The following is a 22,782-nucleotide window of genomic DNA, read 5'->3' on the forward strand; positions in this document are numbered from 1 at the left end:
CCACGTCCCCTGCATCGGCAGGTGGACTCTCAACCACTGCGCCACCAGGGAAGCCCCATGGGTTCATTATTGATGATAGAACTTCTAGGGCAGGAACACGTGAGTGAGTGGCTGAGGTGGGCTGGAAGGAACATCGCTGGAGCTAAGGAGGCCAAGGAATAGAAGGACCAGGTGACACACAGATGCCAGGAATGAAGAAAGGGGTGGCTGAGGAGAGAAAGTGGTCCAAGCACCGAGGAAGGTGGTACAAGATGGGGAGCAACAGGAAGTCAGCAGATGACAGTGACAAGTAGGGGTGATGAGCAGGGATGTCCAGGTACTTGTGCTTCAGAAGAACTGGGGTTCATGAAAGATAAAAGGAGAAATGGTTTCAATATGCCACTGGTGTGGGGTGGGGGAGAAGGAGGGTCTGTACCTCTCTCTAGGCCCTGGGGTGCATAGAAAGGGGAAGAAAAAAACTGCTTTCCTCAATGCAGGGTTCAGTTAGGTTTCAGTTAGAATTCATCAGTGTGGAAGTTCAGCGAAGTTGAAGATAAAGTGGATTTTGCTGTTGGAGACTCTGGGTAGCAGGGGCAGGGTGGAGAGATCTTAGAAGGCAGGAGGGGTGGTACATGCACCTCGGATTGGGGAATATAAAGAGCAGTATAGGGTTAGCATCAGTGTGAGTATAAACTATCTGGGAGGCTTGGTGACTACTCTCCATGGTTCACTTGATAGCAGCAAGACTTAAAAAGAGAGTTAATTTTTGAAATATGTGCACTTAAAACCTTCCATCTCATTGGACTTAGTATGAGTTGGGAATGCAGGTCCTGAGCTGCTCTGGTGCCTTATTTTATGATCTCCCACTTCCCCTTGGTGTCACCATGATCAGGCCCAGGACTGTAAATGGCAGACAAGGAAATAAATCCAGTTCCTCCCGAGTTCATCACGATGCTGCCCCGGCTACAGCCAGTGGCAGAAGCCACAGCTGTTGCTCTACCAGCCGCCGTCTTGACCTTCATGGCAGAAGCAGTGGCTGCTTTCCCGGTTTCATCAAAGTGTCCTCAAGTGCCCAAAGGAGACCCCCGACACTGGGAAGAGGAGACAGCTGAGGAAAGGCACGATGAGAAGCACACTTACACATGGCGCATCGCGTCCTCGAAGAGAACCAGGTCCATCACTGTGTTGACTTCGTTGTGGTTCTCCAGGGCCTCCACCAGAGTCTGGGTCAAAAGTTCCCACGATTGTACAGGCATGTACTTGGGCTCCCCAATACCATTTGCAAAATGGCAATACATGTTCAGGCTTTGGGTCTGTTCCACTGTCTCTTCGAGATCCTGGTGACGAGACACAGGGACAGGGACCCTCCTTAGTGACTCTCAGTTCTGGTTCCACACAGAGTGGAGACACCTCATTTGCATTTTCTCTCTGAGCATGCTCTAAAAATCATCAGTGCTGCTTCCAACACTTCCTTTTTTCTTGAGAAGCCCTTAAAACGTGGATGTTTAACATTCATTTACAACGTCTGAGAAGTCACAGATGATGTTGGTTATTCCTTGTGGGCTGAGGATGGGACATGGAAGGTGGGAGGTGCCCTTCCCTCACGTACAGTAAGATCCCTGTCCCAGCAGAGCAGTGGAGGGGACACACGGGTGCATTTCCCTCCGCAGGGGCTCTTTCACCAGGATTGGCTTCCACCAGTCCTTGGCCCAAAGGCCTCACCTCTCCCACATCCATTCAGACAGGTCTTGCTTCCCAACCCATAGCAGTGTCAGAACATCCTTTTCTATTTCCTGTGAGACTGCACACTACAGGTTGCCAGCCCCAACGTTACAGGCTCAACCCAGAGGGCTTGGTTTCTGAAAAATGTGCCATGAGCCGTCCTTAGGTGACTGATTCGTTTATGGGGACGATGATAATATTAAAACACTGACAATAGAACCCCCATTTATAAAACATTTTTAAAGATTTGGGCTTATTGTGTGTCAGCCCTTGCCCACAGGGCAAACCTTAACATGTTTAATAAATACCCAGTAAAAAATTGACTTAAAAGATAGGGGTCTATGTCTCTTCACTACCAGTCTATACTTTAAGTTTCAAAGAGGTAGCTAATTTTTTTTTTTAATTCAGAAAGGAACTATTTACTTATCAAACGCAAATGTTTGAGACTTCAAGAGGTGGAGATTGTAGAGGAAGTAAGTCCAAGAAAGACTAGGTTTGCTAATGTGTGAGTAGGAATTTAGGCCAGCATGAACAATTGTCCCCACCTGCTGTTCTTTTCTAAGGTTCAGAATGGAGGATCCACCCGGGAAGGGGGAAATCAGCATGCTATTCAACAGCAGAGGCATTACCCAGGGCATACATCACTGTAGGGTTAGCCTTGTGAGCCCAGGGGACAAGATGCTTCAAACCTAATGGAGGGAGGGAAAGTGAGGATGGCAGTAACATCTACAAGAAGCCAGTCCTGCTACTTGGTTATAAGAAGAAGGAAGTAGAAAGAGTTAAATATCAAAGAGTTATTCTATTTTGAAGGTGGTTTCAGGGCCATAGAAAACCTTTAAACTATGCTGGCTTTGCTAGATAGTAACAACAAATGTCCAGACATTTGGATAAGATTTAATGTGATGCAGGAGAGCCATTCTTGCTGGTTGAGGAAAACATGTGGGAAAGGGATATGGGAATACATCTACCCAGTTTGAAAATGGGCTAATATACTGGGAAGCAGTCCTGATGGCAGTCAATTTACACTAATGATTGGCAGAAGAACAATGAAAGTGCAGTTCTGAAAAGTCTGGTCTACTAAGACTCTCTGATGAACAAAGCAAGGCTCTGATTTATGATCACAGCCAGATGTGTAGAAGGAAGAGAGAAAACCAACCCACCCAGTGAATCAAAGATTTCTTAATAGTGATGTTGTATCATATAATGGCCACAAATAAGAGAACTTTAAGCTTTTAACGGTGGAAACAGGACTGTATCAATTCCGTGTTGGAAATTTGGCAACTTTTCTCTTTTTCATTGAAGTATAGTTGATTTACAATGTTGTGTTAATTACTGCTGTACAGCAAAGTGATTCAGTTATATATATATATATATATATATTTATTTATATATATATATATACACACACACACACACACACACACACATTCTTTTTTAAAAATATTCTTTTCCATTATGGTTTATCATAGAATAGTGAATATAGTTCTCTGTGCTGTACAGTAGGACCTTGTTGTTTATCCATTCTATATGTAATAGTTTGTATCTGCTAATCCCAAACTCCCAATTCACCCCTCCCCCAACCCTCTCCTCCTTGGCAAACACAAGTCTGTTCTCTATGTCCATGATTCTGTTTCTGTTTCGTAGATAGGTTCATTTGTGTCATATTTTAGATTCCACATATAAGTGATATCATATGGTATTTGTTTTTCTCTTTCTGACTGACTTCACTTAGTATGATAATCTCTAGTTCCATCCACGTTGCTTCAAGTGGCATTATTTCATTCTTTTTTATGGCTGAGTATCGGCAACTTTCCTTTAATACCAATACAAAGATTTGGTGTAGCCAGGGTGCTTCAGGTTGGCATTTTAAATGTTGTTGGGGAAGGATGATGGCAGTATTAATTATATCTAGGCCTATGATTAAAGGATTGTTCTTAGTAGACAGACCCACGTAGGAACTTCTATTTCAAAGACTGAATGTTGTTATTCTAAAGTGCTAGCTCAGACCAACTTAAGATGACAGTCAGGGCTCATGTGCAGAGCCAACAATGAACACACAAATTGGCAAATTCTACGACGCTCACGGAGAGGCAGCTATGATGTGAGAGTGCTGAACATCAGGCCATTTAAAAAGGATGGGGGAGGGAGACGCAAGAGGGAAGAGATATGGGAACATATGTATATGTATAACTGATTCACTTTGTTGTAAAGCAGAAACTAACACACCATTGTAAAACAGTTATACTCCAATAAAGATGTTAAAAAAATAAAATAAAATAAAATAAAAAGGATGGGACGAGTGTAGGAATTTAGGGTATTTGGACTAGTAAAGAGCAGACTGAGATAAGTTACTTAAAATGCTGTCCAAACATTCAAAAGACTGTCATATAGGTTGGAATAAACTGTATATATCTTCAGAGGTGGACCCAGAATCTTATCAGGAAAAAATGTGGAGCTAAACCTAACAAGGTGAGCAAAGGGACAGCGTGGTATATTTAAATACAAGATTTGATTATTCTAAGTTCAAGAGAGGATAGATAAGCAGTATGTGTGGAAAATCCGGTGCTCTGTTCAACAGAAAGCTCACCGTTAGTTGTGGGGTAATTCTGACACTAAGAAATGTCATAAGATCTTAGACTGTGTTAACGTATACCTGTGCTACCCTGGGCATATTCTATCAATCATTCATTCTTCAAATTATTAGTAGGTTTTACGTAGGGAAGAGTTTTAGGGTCCAATATGTTTGGGAAATGATGCATGAATCAGGCTTATTCAAGATTTTCAGGGCTTTAATGTGCTGAATGTACTGTATATTTCCAAGAGAGGGCTATAATATGAAGTACTTTCTCATATATATTGCACAACGGAATACTACTCAGCCATGAAAAAGAATGAAGTAATGCCACTTGCACCAACATGGATGGAACTAGAGATTATCATTATAAGTGAAGTAAGTCAGAAAGAGAAAGACAAATACCACATGGTATCACTTATATGTGGAATCTAAAATATGACACAAATGAACTTACTTAACGAAACAGAAACAGACTCACAGACATAGGGAACAGACTTGTGGTTGCCAAGGGGGAGGGTGGTGGGGAGGGATGGAGTGGGAGGTTGGGTTTAGCAGATGCAAACTATTACATATAGGATGGATAAACAGTAAGGTCCTACTGTATAGCACAGGGAACTATGTTCAATATCCTATGATAAACCATAGTAGAAAAGAATATAAAAAACCGAATAACACTTTGCTGTACTGCAAAAATTAACACAACATTGTAAATCAACTATACTTCAATTAAAAAAATTCAAAACAATAAAATGTTATGGGGATAAAAAAAATATGAAGTACTTTCTCAACTTATTTCATCATGGATACCTTCTTTCCAAGGAGTATATTGTGGTACAACTGTTTAGCAAGACATATTTTGGCAAACACAGCAACAGAAATTATAGTACATAAGAAGAGGGGAATGCTGATCTTGATTTTGGTCAGACCCCACTTGGGTTGTGTGATGAAAGTCAGACACCATGATTTCAGAGGGGAGAACTGATGGAAGAGTAATAAAGATGATGTCAAATTGCTTTGGGTTTGGAAATAAGTCTTGTCAGAAATGGCTAACAGAACAGAGGCTCTTTGGCCTGTAAAAGCAAAGACCCAGGAAGGACAAGATAAATGGTCTTAAAATATATGAAGGTTTGTCATGTAGACCTAGGATTAGTAGACAGGGAAATGAATTTCAGATAATTATTTAACTAAATCTCCAGTCTTTAAAGTTGTTCCAAAGGTTCCAAATTTCAAAATCGTTCTAAATTTCCAGCCATTAGCCATTCCAAAGTGGCTGCCTTTGGAAAGACAGGATAGTGTATTTCCAAGGATGCTGGTGCATTATCTGGGATGACCAATCTGAGAAATGGTACTGAGAGGCATTAATATAGGACGAGGATTGGATCAGATGGTCTGCACAGACCTCACAACACCGAGATTCTATGATTAATTTGTGTCTCTTCTTGCTCCAGCATTTTTCACTTAGGCAAAATAATGACAGATTTTATTTCCTTATCTAATCCTGATGTTCTTCAATTTATGGGCTAGATTTTTATCATTTGGGTGATCACTTGCATAATTATGATTATTTTTCAAATGTAAATATGAATTCACAGGGCAATACTCACATCAAAAATTTTCTTGATCACTTCTGCTTGGATCTTATCAAAAAGATCAAGATCCTTCTCTTCCACCATCTTATCCCGATAAACCCGATTTGATTCGTGCAGATAGAGCTTTACTAGGTCTTGTGTGGACTTTACACATTCCACAGAGGAGAAGAGAATGCCCTTTAAGGAGAATAAACAGCAACAAAATATAACATGAATAGCAATTTAAAACTACAACAGTTACAATTGATAGAAGCCAGTATGTGAGAGGTACTGAACGAGATGTTTTGCCAGAAAAAGCTCATTTAACCATCCATGATGCTACAAAGTAATTTTTACAATAGTCATTTTGTAAATTGTATACATTTTGTATAATGTGAAGGTTGGGATTCAGAAAGACAGGAAGCATGCCCAATGTCATAAGGTAAGTGGCCTTAGTTCAAAACCACACAGTTTTGAAACCAGGTCTGTCTGACCTGAGAGCCTGGATTTTCAACCACTACTTTCCACATCACCACAGTGAGAGGCGAGGCTGCTTCTCTGCTGTATTTCTATTCTACAAGTACCACTTTGAAAACTAATCTGGGTGATGATTGCTTATGTAAAATCAGAAGATGACATAGGGCTGGAATGAATATAGCTAACCTTCGCAGGCCAGTAATCCATTAATTCATCTCTAGTAAGTTCTCCTTCTTATATACCTCAGGGATCGTTCCAAATATTTACTCTTCTTTTCAAATTTCTGTCACCTCTCTGTTACTATTAGCCAGTGTCCTATCCCCCTTTTTCAAGGAAAAATGGAGACCACTGAGATTAGAGCCTCTCGATGACTTCAAATCCTGTAACTTCGAGCTCATCGATGCCTTGTTTTTCCTCATTGCTTTCTTTCTTGTCTTACAAGAAAAGGGGTCCTTTAATTGTTCCTCATTACGGACAGAATAATGCTCAGATTCATCCGCGTGGCATAAAGATCTGGACATAATAAAACTACCAATCTGGTTCCTCATCACTTCCCATAAAATCTAGATTTCAGTTTCACAACTGCAAATTATTTTCTAACCCTGAATACTTTTGTGCCTCCATGCCTTCTGCTTTACTTCCTCGGCTCGTCTTTCAAGATCTAGCTCCACTGCTCTCTGCTGAAGTATTCCAGGAAATCTCCTCTCCTGTCCAACAACATCCCTCTGATGTGCCCCTCATAGCCCTTTATATATAAATCTCTATTAATATAGAAGAATTATAAGTTTCTAAAATTATTTTCCTTTGTACAGGTTTGCTTCTTCCAGGTCATGTTGAGTGCCTCTAAATTTTGGAAATAAAGCAATATACTTCCAAATACCCCATGGGTTAAAGAAGGAATCATAGGGAAAATTAAGAACTATTATGAAATGAATGAAAAAAAAATAACACATAAAAGCCTGCATGATGCAGTGAATGGTACAATTAGAGATAAATTTATAGCCTTAAGATAAATATTTCAGAAGAGGTGCAAGGCTGACAATTAATGATCTAAGTAGCCATGTCAAGAAGTTAGAAAAACAAGAATAAACTTACCCCAATCCCAGAGTAAGTAGGAAGAAAGAGATTATAAAGAAAAGAGCAAATTTTAATAATATAAAAAACATATCAAATAGAGATAACCAATAAAGTCAAACACGTAATATTGGTATACTTTTCTTTTCTTTTTCCATTTCTTTTGAGAAGACTAGCACAATTGATAACTCCCTGGTAGGGCTGATAGAAGACAGGAAGAAAAAAACAGAACTAAGACACACATAGCCAGAATAAAAAAGAGAACATATGTCAGATAAAACAAATACTTAAAAGATAACAACAGGATACTATAAACAATTTTGTGCCAATAAATTAGAAATTGATGACACTGACATCTTACCACAACTGATCCATAAAGAAATAGAAAATGTGAATTGTCTAATATGTATTAAATAAACTGAATTTATAATTTAGTCTTTCACAAAGGAAACTCCAGATGGTTTCATCATTAAATTCTTCTGACATTTAAGAAAGGCACAATACAGTGTTTTAAAAAATCTTCCAGAGAGTAGAGAAAGAGGAAACGTTTCCCAATGCATTTTTTATGAGGACTTCATAACCTAAGAATACTAGAAGAAAGAGAAATTATAGGAAAATTTTATTAATATAGGTGCAAATGTTATATAGAAAAAAACAGTGAATGAAATCCAGAAAATAAGTTCACCATGTAACAACTAAGTTGGGTTGATTACAGGAATGCAAGGTTGATTTAACATTCAAGAATAATCAATGTAATTCATCCCATTTCCAGAAAAAATGGAGAAAAAAGTGGATATAATTATTTCAACAGATATAGAAAAATCATTTAAGTTTCAACAAATACTCATGATTTAAAAACTCTTGGTAAACTATAAACAGAAAGAAATTTTCTTAAACTGGTAAGGAGCACCCACAAAAATCTATAGTAAGCATCACACTTAATGGCCAACTATTAAAAGCTTTCCCCTAAAATTAGGAACGCTGCAAAATGCCACTCTCACCACTTCTCTTCCTTGTAGTGGCAGCTGTAGACAGCACAGTAAGAAAAAGAAATTAGAAGATTTAAGGGTTGGAAAGAAAGAAATTGTTACTATGATTCATTTTTACCAATGACATGATTGTATAAGTACAAACGTAATACTGAACAAAGACACAAAAGGATATTTACCATATGATTCCATTTATATAAAGTCCCCAAATAGGCCAAAATAACTTACGGTGTTAGAAGTCCAGACACTAATTAGCTCTGGAAGGAGGAGAAAAGAGTGAATGGAAGCAAGAAAAAGGAGGCATTCCATGGATGCTGGGAATGTTGTACTTCTTGATCTGAGTTGTGGTTACATAGCTGTGATGACTTTGTGACAATTAACCAAGCTCTATGCTTATGGCCTGTGTGCTTTTCTACTTGGATGCTATACTTTAATATTTTAGAAAAATATTTTAGTTTATTTTAGAAAAAGAAAGAAATCTCATTTGGTCCCTTTGGGCCCACGCACACATACATCTCGGCCCCTGTCTCCTTCCCGGGTCTCCTAGGTACCAGCCCTGTGCGAGGTGCAGAAGGCGGGAAGAAGCCCCGCCGGGAGTGCTGACTCCGGGACTGGGTTTTACAGTGAGGGGTGCCATCAGCTGATGTGTATAAGCCCTGTTACAGCCGAACACTCAGGCTGACTGACAATTAAGGGCTGAGTCGATGAGAGCACGTCAAGAGCAAACTTTGCACAGTCTTAGACAGTTTTGTGTAGCACTGAGATGGGAACGGTTAACGAGTTCTGCTACTCAGGGCACTATCAAATTCTGTCCTGATGCCCGAATTCTGGACAGAGTGCGTGAAGTGCAGAGGAGGTCTGAATGATTGAGTCTTGGATCAAGCCGGATGGAGGAAAACAGCGTGCTCTCCAGGCAGCGCCTGTCTCCCCGGGGACAACACCCTCCCTTCCGCTCTTCTGTCAGGCCTTCTTCCGACAGACAAGCAGGCCGGAGGGGGCGGGAGGGGGACGTTGTAGCCAAGCTGTGGCCTTGCAGCGGGGCTCTGGAGGAGGAGGGTGGGGAGGGGCGGCGCTGGAGGGAGGCAGGGGCTCCAGTAGGGATGCATTTTCCCCGACCTGGGGCAGGGGGCTGACAGCTGGCAGGCTGCAGGGAGGCCAGGGTGGGACACAGAGCCCAGGGGGTGCCACTCAGGCTGCCTGAGTCCGGAAAAGAAACAGACTTAGCCTCCCATGCCAGTATCTCCCGTCCCTGGCTCCTCCTTGACTTTGCACGGTCGCCACTAAAACAGGTTGGACTAGAACCCTCCTCCCTGAGGAAGTGTTTGCTGCCCCGAATTCCCGGCACAGTAGAGCTGACCCCGCCGAGTTTGGGACATGAGGCTTCTGTTTACCAGTTAAGCCGATCATACTCAAGCTACTCGATTTGTCTGTAGCACGGTTTTGTCATTTCTAAATTGGAAATGATCAGTATGTTACCTGATACGGTTGTTGTGAGGATTAAATTATTAGCTAATAGATGCAGAGGGTGTCGGACTGGCTCAGTAAATGCCAGCTGTATTACAGACTGAAGGCGGACTTTTTACAAGGATCCCCTCTGTTCTCAAATTCCCTCCCCCATCTCACTGCTCGCGACCTCTCCACGTCACTGTCCGCTTCCACCTACTTGTTATCCCACTAACACGGTGTGTACTTTTCTACCGCCACGGCCATTCATGCCGTCATCTACCAGCTGGCAACTTCTCCGAGCCTCTGTTAAATTGGGATAATAACGTGTATCCCAAAGGGTTGTCGTGAGTATGAATCTCAGGTCACACAGGTGACAAGGCGCTGTCCAGGCAGGAGCTGGGCTGGCGCTTCGTGTGAGGGAGACCGAATGCCTCTTTCCCCTTTAGTTCTGCCACCACGGGCAGCGTGAATTTGATCAAATGGCTCAACTCCTTTTTGCTCATCTGGAAGATGCACATGGGGACGCCCCCCGCTCATCCTGTCGCAGTGAGATTTCAGAGACGGCTTGTGTGATTAAAAAAAAAAAAGAGAAGCCTTTCTCAATTAATACTCAGTAAATGGGAGGTAAGGGTGGGAATGCACAAACTTTGCCACCATCCAGGTCCGAGGGCCACGGAGCTGTGGGTTTTACAGGCTTGGAGCTGAGTCCTTCTGGCTGCCTTAACTGTCTTATGCTGTTCTCCTCATAGAAAGAACGGGTGAGAAGGACAGAATGGCGTGGTGGAAAGGGGTTCTGGCCAGGGACCTGAAAGACCTAGGTTCTATTCTGGCTCCTTCCCCGGCTGGCTGTGTAAGCTCTGCGGGTGTGTTTCCTCATTTGTAGCTGAGTTAACGCTTGGGAGCCACGTGACCCAGGAGCGCTGTCTTGAGCCAGCTCACCGGAGCTCTCAGAGACTCAGCCTGGCTGTGGGGCTGTGGTTCACCCTCCAGGTAAGCTTTTTGGGAGCATCACTCTTGGATCTTTGAACTAATATTTAGTGGGTTTCTGCTTCTTTTGACCATGGAACCTGCAGGCTCTATGGCCTCAGAGTCTGGACCTTTGCTAGTCTGAGGTTCCCCAGAGCCCTACCTGCACAGGTAGTGTAATTATCCCCAAACACATGTGCTCCCCATGGAGGGTCATGCCTCACTCCCTGATCATGCTGATATTTCCCTACAGGTGTGGCCTCTGCTTGGGATAAAAGGCACTTTCCCTCAATAATGGCTCAGAACTATCCTGGAGAGGGGTCTCTCTGAAGAGCAGTTTCTGCAGATTCTCATCCAGGACGGGAGGGTTGTGGACCCATCACAAGAGGATGCGGTGCCTGGCCAAGGGGAAGAGGGGGCCGGGTTTGATGCACTGCCCTCTGGAGGTTTTGATAGTGAAGGGGCAAGCAACTGGAAGCACCAGCCAGACACAGGTCACCACTATTCAGATGAGCAGCTGGAAGGATCTGAAATGGCTTTGACCTGGAAAATAAACTGGAATTTTTAGGAGTGACGCATCCCAGTGGCTGGCGGATGGTGTCTTCGGAATAGTATGACGTGGCTTCTTTAGGAAGCAGAGCTATCCTGCATGGTTTAGGGGATGTTATTTTTCATCCCAAGAATGATGGGTGTACCACCAGGGCCTGCAAAATAGTTTTCTCACTTTCTTCTGTGTCACTTTCTTTTCTAGGCACGTTGGAACCATTAGATGACATTATCTCCAAAATGCTAAGCCTTCTCCAGCCCGAAGGAACCAACTCAGAAATAAATACACTCTGCTTACCAAGAAGTAATTTAATGGGCAAAGAGAATTCTATTATGTTGAATAGACCCTCACGGACCCCACAGCACTCTGCTTACTTGTACATTCGTCACTCCGTATGAACCGTGCCTTTGCCTGAGAGTTTGGCAAAGAATGGAGGGGACAGGATGATGGCTAAGCCTCCCAGTGTGTCTTGGAGCCGATGGACCCACCTGGAAAACGTTGGCCAAGTCCCTGAGGTTGAAGATGTAATGGAATCTGATCGCTGTGGGGAGGAACGTGGTGGCGATCTTCTGGTGGAAGGTAAGGGCCACGCGGATCAGCTGGGGGACGCATTTCTGCAGTGGTGCCGGGAAGTTCCCAAGCTTCAGGTGCTGAGCCAGGATGGTGCAGTAGATGGAGGACAGGGCGTCTGCTCCCGGGAAGGAGAGGGCAAACACGCTGAAGTGACGCTGGATAGGGGAGGAGAGGCACGTGGAGGAGGCCACGAGTTAGACATCTGTGGTCACGGGATAGAAATCACCTCTTCAGGATTTGGATAAGATGGTGAAGAATTCTCAGAAGTGCTTTGAATTCTACATTCTGGCCACATTTCTCACATTAAACCCAAACTTAGGTTGAACCTAAAATGATTAATGGGTTCTGGGCCTCTGGTCAAAGACGTCAGCATGGTGTAGCAGGAAGGGAATGGAACTTGGACTCTGGGAATCCGAGCCCAAATCTGAATGTGATCCCGAGAATGCACATGACCTGGGGAGGGTCATTCACCTCCCCGGAGTTCTCTCAACCTGAAGACCAAGTTGAATTAGATGAACCCTGATTCCTTCTGGCTCAAGAGGCTTCAGAGCTCTGGGTCTAGAGGGGTTTCTGTCTCCCTGGAAATGTGAGTCAGCATCCTGTACGATTTACCACTTGAAGAGGCTGGACAGGGCAGGGGCCGATTATCACACATAGTCCAGTGACATCAGCCTGGACCCCAGGGTCACAGTTCCTCCTGTACCTGAAGCCGTGGGTCGATGGTGAAGCTGCCCGCGGTGGGGTTCATACAGGAAACGTACTGGACATTCATGACCTCCTTTAGGGACAGTTTCTTTCGATCATACCTGGAATAGTCAGAAACCAGGGACGAGAGTTGAGTGAGGGCGGAGGCAGGTAAGTGTGCTGTCAAGGTGAGCTGGGATGTGTCCGATCATTCATGCGTTCGGGGGTAAAAAACAGTCTAGATACATTGGTAGAAACTAAGAAGAGACAAGGGCTTAGGACAAATTCCTAAGGGATACAACATCTATGGACGTAGCGCAGGAAGAAGAGACCACAAAGATGGTCAAAGAGGCAGGAGGAAATCAAGGGTGTGTAGTATCCAGAAAGCAAAGGAAGCCAGTATTTCCAACAGGACAGAGCAGTCAACCACATCAAGTGCTGCAGAGAAGATAAGAAAGATGGTGACCCAACGGGGTCTGTTGGATTTCACGATAAAGATACAGTGAGTTGAGCAGGAACAGTTCAGTAAAGTGGAGGAAATAGAAACCTAATCTTAGTGGACAGAGGAGTGAGCAGGAGATGAGGAGGTGGAGACAGAGGAGAGAATCTGGTTACGTAGAGAGAAACAGAGCAGTAATTAGAAAATGATTTTTTAACACAATAGGATAAATTTGTGCAAATTTAGACACTGATATGAAGGAGCCCATCAGGAGATAGGGGAACTAGTAGGTGAAGTGAGATTTCAAGAGATGGGAGAGAGTAGACTCAAGATGCTGGTGGGTGGTTGAGCCTCAGGGAAAATGTAATAAGGTGAGGGAGAAAAAGATGCACAGGGATGGAAGTAAATTGTATAGGTGTGGAAGCTAGAAATGGAGATGGCAGGAATGACCATCAGCTGAGGTCGGGTGGGAAGTTTGAGGAGAGAGGAGAAGGCATGAAGTAGACATTTCAGAGGGTGAAAATGTAAACATATGAAGGCAATACAGTAGAATTTCCAGGAAGTTTCTACTTCCCATTGAAGGTTTGTGACCATGAATCTAAAGTAAAACTATTCAGTAAGTAGCCTGATTTTTTTCCAGGAGACTTCAGCTGCTCGAATACTGGTATGGAGATTGTGGGTGGTGATCCATGGCACACGTCCAACAAAGACCTTAGGAATGAATGAAAGGCAACTCGGGTGACTGTCGTCATAACTGTAATTCCTCTCTCTGAATTCCCTCTTGGCCCTCCCTGTTTTTTTCTCAGCAGCAGTAGATTCAGTGTGAGGTAGGAAGGTGAGCCAGAGTTATCTCAAATCACTGACTTGCTTTTTTCTTTCTGGCAAGTTTAGACCTTTTGCCATTAAAGACTGTTCTGTTGCAGGAGATAACATCAGAGCCTGTGAGATGCTCTGCAAAGACAAAGGCTATTAAGACCCGCAAACACACGTGCACTATACAGAATGTTAGCTGTTCTCAGTGAAGGCCCTGCTCACTGCAATAGGACCACAGGGGAGAGGGGGAGGCGGACTGGTTAATTCTGCTTTGGGAGCTTGGAGAAGGCAGCTTTAGAGATGAATATTGAGGGAAAAAGTAGACATTTTTCCTTAAGTGAGAGCTCAGTACCTTCTCTGACCAGCCTCTTCCGGTGAGTCTCAATCCCCTGTTGGAAGGAAGAGCACTCAGGAAACAGAATCCCATGAGGGACTCAGTTTGCTGTGGCGATTCTCATCTGGCGCTAGAGCTGAGCTGAGGTCTGCAGCTCCAACAACAGGACAGTGATCGGCCTTGGACCTGTTCCCCACCCGGCCGAGTCCCTTTATGTGTGCTCCTACCAGTGGCCGTAATCCAGGTGCTGCCTGATGATGGTGTGGGCCTGTGCAGTCCCGTAGGCGTCCACCTCAGGCATGTTCATGTCATCTATGAAATAGATAAGCTTCTTGTTGCCTGTGGGGCCGTAATTTCTGCCCGCTTTCTTCTCCAGAGGCTTCTCCAGGACAGCTGAGGAGAGAGCCAACGAGTGAGGGAAGGATGTTCAAAGCTCAGATGTCAGTTCTAAGACAGTCCAATGTCAAGGACAAGCCATGGTGTAGCGTGCAAACAACAAGAGCTGCTCCCGGCAGCAGGCAGTTCTATAGGACCAGAGGGAAGGCGGCCGATGACCAGGCAGGAGTGGTGACAGCAGTGCCCAGGCTTCGAACATCTGACTGTGCACTGTGTTAGGGTTTTTTTTTTTTTTTTTTTTGGCTGCGCTGTGCAGCCTGCGGGATCTTAGTTCCCCGACCGAGGATGGAACCCGTGCCCCCTATGTTGGAAGCATGGAGTCTTAACCACTGGACTGCCAGGGAAGTCCCTCTGTTAGGTTTTTACAGACATTTATGGTCTCACTGAATCCTTACAACACTGCTACTAGATTAGTACCATCATCCCTTTTGTAGGTGACAGAACTGAGACTCAGAAGAACGAATTAACTCTTCTAAGGTAGAGCCGGGATACAGATCCAAACCAGCTAAACTTCAAAGCCCATGTCCCTTCTACCACACTTGCGGTCCACTTTCTTTGTTTGTAGACTAGAAACAGGAGTCCCAAGGCCTAGTACTCTACCCCCAAGGAAATCTGCAGACAACCAGATCCTGGGGAGACCTGCCCTCTCTACCTAAGACAGCAGGGGAGCAGCCCATCCCAGGGCTGGGAGGAGGCTCCTTCCACCCCTGGGCTATAAGAGAGGAAACACCGGATAGTCTGTCAACAGTATTCTCAGAGAGCTCACCTGCTGGGGTTCCCTGAGGGAGAGCAGAAACTAGAGCCCCAGAGAATTTCCCAGAAGCTTCCAGTATCATGAACAGCGCCCCTCTGCCTTCAGGTATCAGATCATCTTCAGTGCCTTTCTGGAAACCAAGTACAGACTCCCTCCTGGAGCTGCTTCTTCAGTTACCCAGCCAGAGGGAAGCAATCAAAGAGTACGGTTTTCCAGCCTGACAGGACTTGTTTACAGCAAATTTAAGTAATAGGCTGGAGATACATGTATTTTTTTCAATAAAGCAATTAAATATTTATGTATTGCAAGAACCAATACTATTACCGCTGGAGGCTCTAAGAACCATCTGATTCCTTTTCTTGAAAAACAAGTTTGTAAACAAGGAGGAGGTGTCAACAGACATATGAAGGTGACAGATAAAGACAAGTTCCTTCAAGAAGCTTGAATATTCCAATTATCTGGTCCTACGTTAAATTAAGTGTTCCAAATATGAATTAAATTTAAATTTAATTAGCATGCAATTAACATACACTATCAACCAATTAATCACCCAACACCTTCTTCCCCCCCTTAAGATATAACAACTATATATGAGATCTGTCAAAATGAAATATAATTAATGGGCTGTCAAGGACATGCCTTTGAGAACAGTCCTTCTAATAGGAAATTCTCTCCTTAGGAAGACTTGTTTCTCCTCCTCCCAAAGCAATGATATTCAAATCAACTCCTGGAATTAGGCAGACCCTGTAATTTGGGTTGATTAAGCTTTTTATGCTTCTCAAGGACTGTTGAGGAGAAAAGCACATCAGCTAACAAGAAGTGGGCTTGCAATGCACGGGATTATCTCAAACGGATGATGTCAAGTACTCCAGAGAAAGAGAGGTCTCCCTAGGAAAGGCACACACATGCTGGACCCCTTCCTGGCCGAGCTCTGCCCCAAGTCCCATCTAAAATGGAATGGTAGTGAGTTCTTTTGCTTCCAGGTGGAACTGGAGGAGCAAAAGTGGGTTTACATTTCAGCAAAAATGTTGATGTTGAAGGCACTAAACGGATGAGACATATCAAGAAATGTGACCCTCCCACCAACTTTCCGGGTCCTGCCTGGTTGCACACAAGGCCGTACCCAGCCCTGGAGCTCACCTGTGCAGTCTTACTGCATTTCTCCATTGGGAACGGCTGGGCGGCCAGCCTGTGGCCACGTGGAGGGAAGCAGCTGCCCCGTGTTTTTATTCACACCATCCCTCCTGCATCGTTTCACCACCACTGTGCATTGAAGAGCTGCTTCATTTTCAAAGTGGCTTCCTGTTTGTTACCTCATTTCACTGTCTCCACTGCTACCATCCTTGTCCGAGGCTCTCACCTGGTGACTGTGACATCCTCCCAAATGGTCTTGCTGCTTTTGCCCTAGATCCTTACGCTATATTCTCCAGGCAGCAAGACAGGGGTATTCTTGTAAGATGTAAATGAGACTGTGCCAGCCCCCTGGTTAAAACCCTCGGGTGGTGTCCCATCTCACTTGGAGCAAAAGCCAGTCTGGTTGCTTGGGAAACCACGCACCTCGGTTTTCCTCTGCGGCTACTCCTCTCTTCACTCCCTCTCCTCCAGCCATCCTGCTTCTGACTCACTAGTCACTCGTGGCCTCGGGGCCTCTGCTCTGGCTGCCTCCTCTGTCTGCAGTCCTCTTCTCCCAAATGCCAGAAGTTTGCTCCCTCACTCCCATTATGCGTTTATCTACTCGAATGCCATCTTCTCGGCAAGCCCTTTCCTGGCACTCAAGCCCAAATTAAAACCCCACCTCCTATTCCCTGCCCCTGCTTCATTTTTCTCCATAACACTTATGACCACTTAATATCCTCTATGTCTTTCTTATTCATCTTGTTTATTTATCTCCCTTCCTCCACATTATAAACTCCACAAGGCCAGGAATCCTTCTCTGTTTTTCTCACTGTCATAACCCCAGCACCTAGAATACTATTTAGCACAGAGGAGGGTATTCAGAAAATTATTAAAGAATGAATGAATGAATGACTTTTATTATGATAACAAACTCCATGAATAGGCAAAGAAAGACTTATCATCCCCTCTCTGTAACTAAGCAAACAGAGGCTAAGGTAGGCTAAATGCTACGCTGGAATCAGAACCCAGGGCTGTTGATACTCATTTCAGTGCTTCTTTCATATCACTGGGGAAGAGAGGGCTTGTGAACCCTTATGTCCCAACCCTTCCCCCGGGCTTCCTTGACCACTGCAGTCCCGCGGTTCCTCCAGTCTCTGAGCACCAGAGCCGTGCGTTCATTCACTCACAGAGCGTCACCAGGGACCTGGCTTTGTATGGGGGACTGGATGTGCACCGTATCACTGACCCCTCAGAGCAGCCCTAGCATGCATTGTCATCACCTTTAAAAACTTCTTTCAACAAATGAGAAAACTGAGCTTTAGGGAAATAAAAGGACTTTATCCAAGGTCATACAGCTACTGAGGGCAAAGCCAGGATTCTAACCCAGGTCTGTCTGACTATGGCATCTTATGTAACCACCACAGCAAAGTACCTATCTTAAACTTTCCTACGACCTGGCTTCCGCCCTTCAGAAATCCCAGGTTTAGGTAACTCATTGCCTGACCATGTTTTTGACAGAGATCATTAATAATTAACCGTGTCTTACTTTGCACTGACATGATTTATGTACCTGTGTTTGAACTATCTTCCTTTCATATTATCCAATTTTTCACATTAAGATGTTTCAGTTATATTGTAAGGGCTTTTCATTTATTCTTTCAAAAAATAACATACTTTGCATGATTATAAAATAATATTCATTATATAAAAATTGAAAAGCATAGAAAATCATAAAGATGAAAATGAAAATTGCCCATAATTCTATCACCTAGCAGTAAGCATTACTTTCACTATTTTGGCGTATTTCATTCTAGTCTATTTGCTCTGTTAGATTTTCTCCTTTACAAAATTGGAATTATACTGTATATTCTGCCTGTGTATGTTTTTTTCATTTCTCGTATTGTAAACCTCTTTATATGATAATACCTAGCCTTCCAAAACATGATTTTTAATTGCTGCATTGTGTTCTATAATTTGGAGGTGCCAAAATTTATGGAATGGTTTCCCTATAGTATGAAACATGTTGTTTCCAATTTCCAATTATACTTTGAAACCCCCTCCCCCCATTCCAAGTAGAGTGTCTTGCCCACTAGATGGTCTTTGATGATTTAATTTTGTGCCATCTCCTTTTTGGAAGATATTCAGGCAAGTGGCGAGAGCTGTCTATCTGTGATAACGTAATGCTCCTTTGAAGTCGAGAGTTTGATCAGATCTTTTTTAAGGTCCTGTCCAACCTTAAACTTTTAATGAATAGGTGACGGAGATCTGTTTTACACAAGGACTCAAGACACCTGAGCTCCTATCTAATTAGCGTAATTACGCACTCAAATATTTGTTGAACTAATACTTCAGATCGCAGTTGGATGGCAGAGAATCCAGGACTGTGACGAGCATCATTTTGGCTCACTCGCTTCACACTGCAAATATAAGCCCAGTGATGCTGTGACCCAGTTCTTTACCTCTCCTTTTCCCTTTCTAAACTGTCCTGTCTATGGGTCATTGCAAATTCTTTTAGTTTTAAAAATTCCTTATATTTTCAAAATGAATGAGAAAAGGCTTAAGTTATTTCAACAGACATAAAATAGACCAATTAAAATAAAGGCTAAAAAGGGATTCCAGAACAATACAGAAGAAACTTATTTGTACCAGTAATCAGGGATGACATAGTTACTGTAACCAAATAAAAATGGTCACATTGTCCTTTATGAACTGCCTCCTTGAAAGCTCAGACCTAAATCTGTGTTGAATTACAGTAACCGTGTCACCCCAGATCACTGGTATAAATCCATCTCTACTTTTGTATGAAAAAACTTTTCAGGCACTCAATTCTAAAAGGCATATATCGTGGAAACTTACAAAAGATGTATCATGCTGCAAAATGGGCATGGAGATATTTTTTAAAACCTGAAAATTATCTTTTATTGTCCTAACTTTCAATCAACACCAAAGGGTGGATCATTAAATGGTAACTCAGCAAAGGGAAAGAAAGCAGTGCAACTGCGTCTGTGGCATTTAGAGCAGCTGGAGGAACGGAGATCTGCCTCTCTCAGCCAAGGTGTCAGTGCTATTAATCTGTGATTTGTGCAGCTGCTGGTGAATGATCAAGTGAAGTCTGACAGCTTCCGTGCCCACGTGAAGGCCCTATTTTATTTACTGTCAAAGGCAGAGACGTCCATGTGCTCCAGATATCAGATGAACGGAAGCAAAGTTGTCATTCTATTATGGAAATTTAGATGCATGACTTACTGTCTTATCAAAGTGGATGGACACTGTAGCTCAGTGAAATAAGACAGCCTGGCTATTAACTCACTGTGTGACTTTGAGGGAAGTCCCTTAACACCTCTAAAGCCTCATTTTCTCATCTTGTAAAAATAAAGATCATCAGATCCATGATGGACACCATTTCCTACTTGCTTCTCCTTAGTCACTTTCCAGCTGGGGCAGCCATGTGACACAGTTCTGAACGGTAACACACACACATAAGTCAGTGGGGTTCCTGGAGAGCTATCATTTCCTGACATGGGCACTAACTCTTCCCTTTATCTTTTTTTTTCCATTTGGAATGCAGATGTGATGGCCGGAGCAGCAGCCACTCTGCTACCCTGAGGTACCATCTAAGAGACTAATAGTTACTATAGCCTCAATATCACTGAACCATTAATTTAGCATTAGCAACTGCCTACCTCAAGACTTCTTGTTGCATGAAAAAAGAATCTCTGTTTATGTCACTATCATCAGATTTTCTGCTGCTTGCAGTCAAAAGCATTACTGATAATACAGTGGTTTGGCAGAGTATAAACTTCAAATAAAGCAAGTGCTATCCGCACGGGTGAGCAATGTGAATGCCTTGAAACACAACCCGCATTTGCATTTAAAGGAATTTTGAATCTGAGTTTAGAAAAGTACTCAATGGAGATCCCAGAGCTGGATGCAATAGAGAGGAGAGATGCAGGGAATATCAAGCACCTGCCTTCTCTATAAAAGAACATCTGATTTTGAGAAAAATGGCATTCAATGGACTAGCAGGATGAGTGAGCTGCAAAACATCCCCCTGGAGACCTCAGTGAATTGACATGCTGGGGTGAAGTTACTGCCCATTTGAAAGCTGGAACATTTTTTCCAAAAACATTATTTTTGTTTTAGCATAGTTTATGTTAAATGCCTTTTTCAAGCAGAAGGGGTTTGCTTGTGCTCCTTTTCTTCTGGCAGTTGGGGCTTAGAGATTATGGCATAATATTTACAGATTTTTAAATTTGAGAAGGATTTTAATATTGTTAGAATAACAGCTTCCATTTACTGAGCACTTATTGTATGCTAGGAATCATTTTGAGTGTTTTACATATTTTATCTTGCTATTCAGGAATGAAAAGAATGAACTATTGTACCCTTAACAACATGGATAAATCTCAAAATCATGCTGAGTGAAAGGACCCAGACAAAAAAAAGATGGCCTATTGTATGATGATTCCATTGTATAAAATTCCAGAAAATGCAAACTAACCTATTGTGACAGAAACAGACCAGTGGTTGCCTTCGGCACAGGACAGGGTGGGGGGGTTGGGAGGGAGGGAGGGATTACCAAGGGAGGTGAGGGACTCACGGAGGTGATGGATGTATTCATTATTTCGATTGTAGTGATGGTTTCATGATGGGTAAATATTTCAAAATGTATCAGATTGTATACTTTAATGTGTGTCATGTATTGTATGTCAATTATAACTCAAAAAATGTTTTTTAAAAGGGAAAATGTTAAAAAATTATCCTGCCTTTTAGTAGGAAAATGGATAAATGAGCTGAGTTTTATTCACACAAGGGAATTCTATGCAGCAGTGAAAAACCAATGAGAGGGCTTCCCTGGTGGCGCAGTGGTTGCGCGTCCGCCTGCCGATGCAGGGGAACCGGGTTCGCGCCCCGGTCCGGGAGGATCCCACATGCCGCAGAGCGGCTGGGCCCGTGAGCCATGGCCGCTGGGCCTGCGCGTCTGGAGCCTGTGCTCCGCAACGGGAGAGGCCACAACAGAGGGAGGCCCGCATACCACAAAAAAAAAAAAAAAAAAAAAACCAATGAGAAAGTTCTGCATGCATTAAAACAGACAATGATGAAAAAAGCAAGTTACCAAAGAAGTTACAGTATGATACATATTTAAAATTTAAATACACACAACAACATGGTGTATTTTATGGGTACATATATGTATCAAGAGTGTAAATGTGGAGTAATGCACATCAACTCGAGTGGTCCTAGTCCGGTTAATGAGGGGCAAGACAGAGGAAGGGATGGGGGTGGTATGTTGGCTGTACTTAAAATGCTAAGATCCATAGCAAAATGACAAAATGTTAACATCTGTGAAATCTGGGTTGTGGGTACATGGGCATCTGTTATACTATTTTCTGTACTTTTCTGCATGCTTGAAATATTTCATAATTTTTAAAAAGTTTAAGTCATTCTCCATCCCACTCTTAGCATCCAGTTCCCCTTGCCAGGGGCAACTGCTGTTTCTTGTGTGTCCTCCTGGAGATATTCTTAGTACATACAAGCATAGATGTATGAGTGTGTGTGTGTATATATATATATGCAAATTTTTATATATCTCTTTTTAAACAAGATATACTACTTTGGAGAATACTATATACACTGTTCTATCTCTTGCTTTTCTCACTCAATAAAGAGCGTGGATATGGTTCCAACTCAATTCATACAGACTTTCCTCATTCTTGGTAACAATGCTGAGCATTCCATCATATGGATAATTAGGCTATTTCCCATCTTTTACATTACAGACACATTATAAACACACATTTTGCACATCTGTCTGGGTGTACTATCTGGCCTTTAAAGCAGACTACACCACATCACATTGAATCTTCTCTTAATTCCAAGGGTCTTAAGTACAAACAGCAATGACAATGTTGGGCTTCAAAAGAGTGATGGGCTCCTGATGTGGGTGGGACAGTTTGCCACTTTTCTGATGCCAGACCAGCTACCCTTTGGGTTCCTGCACCTCCTTTTTATGTTTTCTCTTTCCTGTTGGATACCAGGCGCTTTGCTCCCACTTTTCTAATTGTTGGTAGCACCCTTTTCCCTGCCATTTTGTTGCTTCTGAACTGTTTTCAGCTAAGAAGCCAAATAAGAAAACTTGTTTGGACTGCGGCTAAAGTAATGGGTGGGAGGTTCCAAGTAAGGGAACCCAGTATTTTTCAGAGTCAAGAGTATGCTACTCATCTCCTTTTCCTTGGCTATGAATTTTCACCCTCTGGTTAAAGTATTTTTTTACATTATAAAATCATTATAACAGGACTCTAGAAAACAATTTCTCTAGATTACTCAAAT

At 43.0% G+C, this 22,782-nt stretch overlaps 1 protein-coding gene across 1 annotated transcript in view; it reads right to left on the minus strand.

Moving 5' to 3' along the window:
• Positions 1–22,782, minus strand: part of DNAH9 (dynein axonemal heavy chain 9) — a 304,796-nt gene that overhangs the window by 121,472 nt on the left and 160,542 nt on the right. The window contains exons 39-43 of the mRNA XM_024127927.3: positions 14,414–14,579; positions 12,620–12,722; positions 11,832–12,071; positions 5,881–6,042; positions 1,120–1,316 (exon numbers count right to left, since the gene is read on the minus strand). Of these exons, the coding sequence (XP_023983695.1) occupies positions 1,120–1,316; positions 5,881–6,042; positions 11,832–12,071; positions 12,620–12,722; positions 14,414–14,579 (868 nt within the window). The remainder of the gene's footprint in view (positions 1–1,119; positions 1,317–5,880; positions 6,043–11,831; positions 12,072–12,619; positions 12,723–14,413; positions 14,580–22,782) is intronic.

The sequence above is a fragment of the Physeter macrocephalus genome, chromosome 14 (genome assembly GCF_002837175.3).
Source record: "Physeter macrocephalus isolate SW-GA chromosome 14, ASM283717v5, whole genome shotgun sequence".
Taxonomy (NCBI): Eukaryota; Metazoa; Chordata; class Mammalia; order Artiodactyla; family Physeteridae; genus Physeter; species Physeter macrocephalus.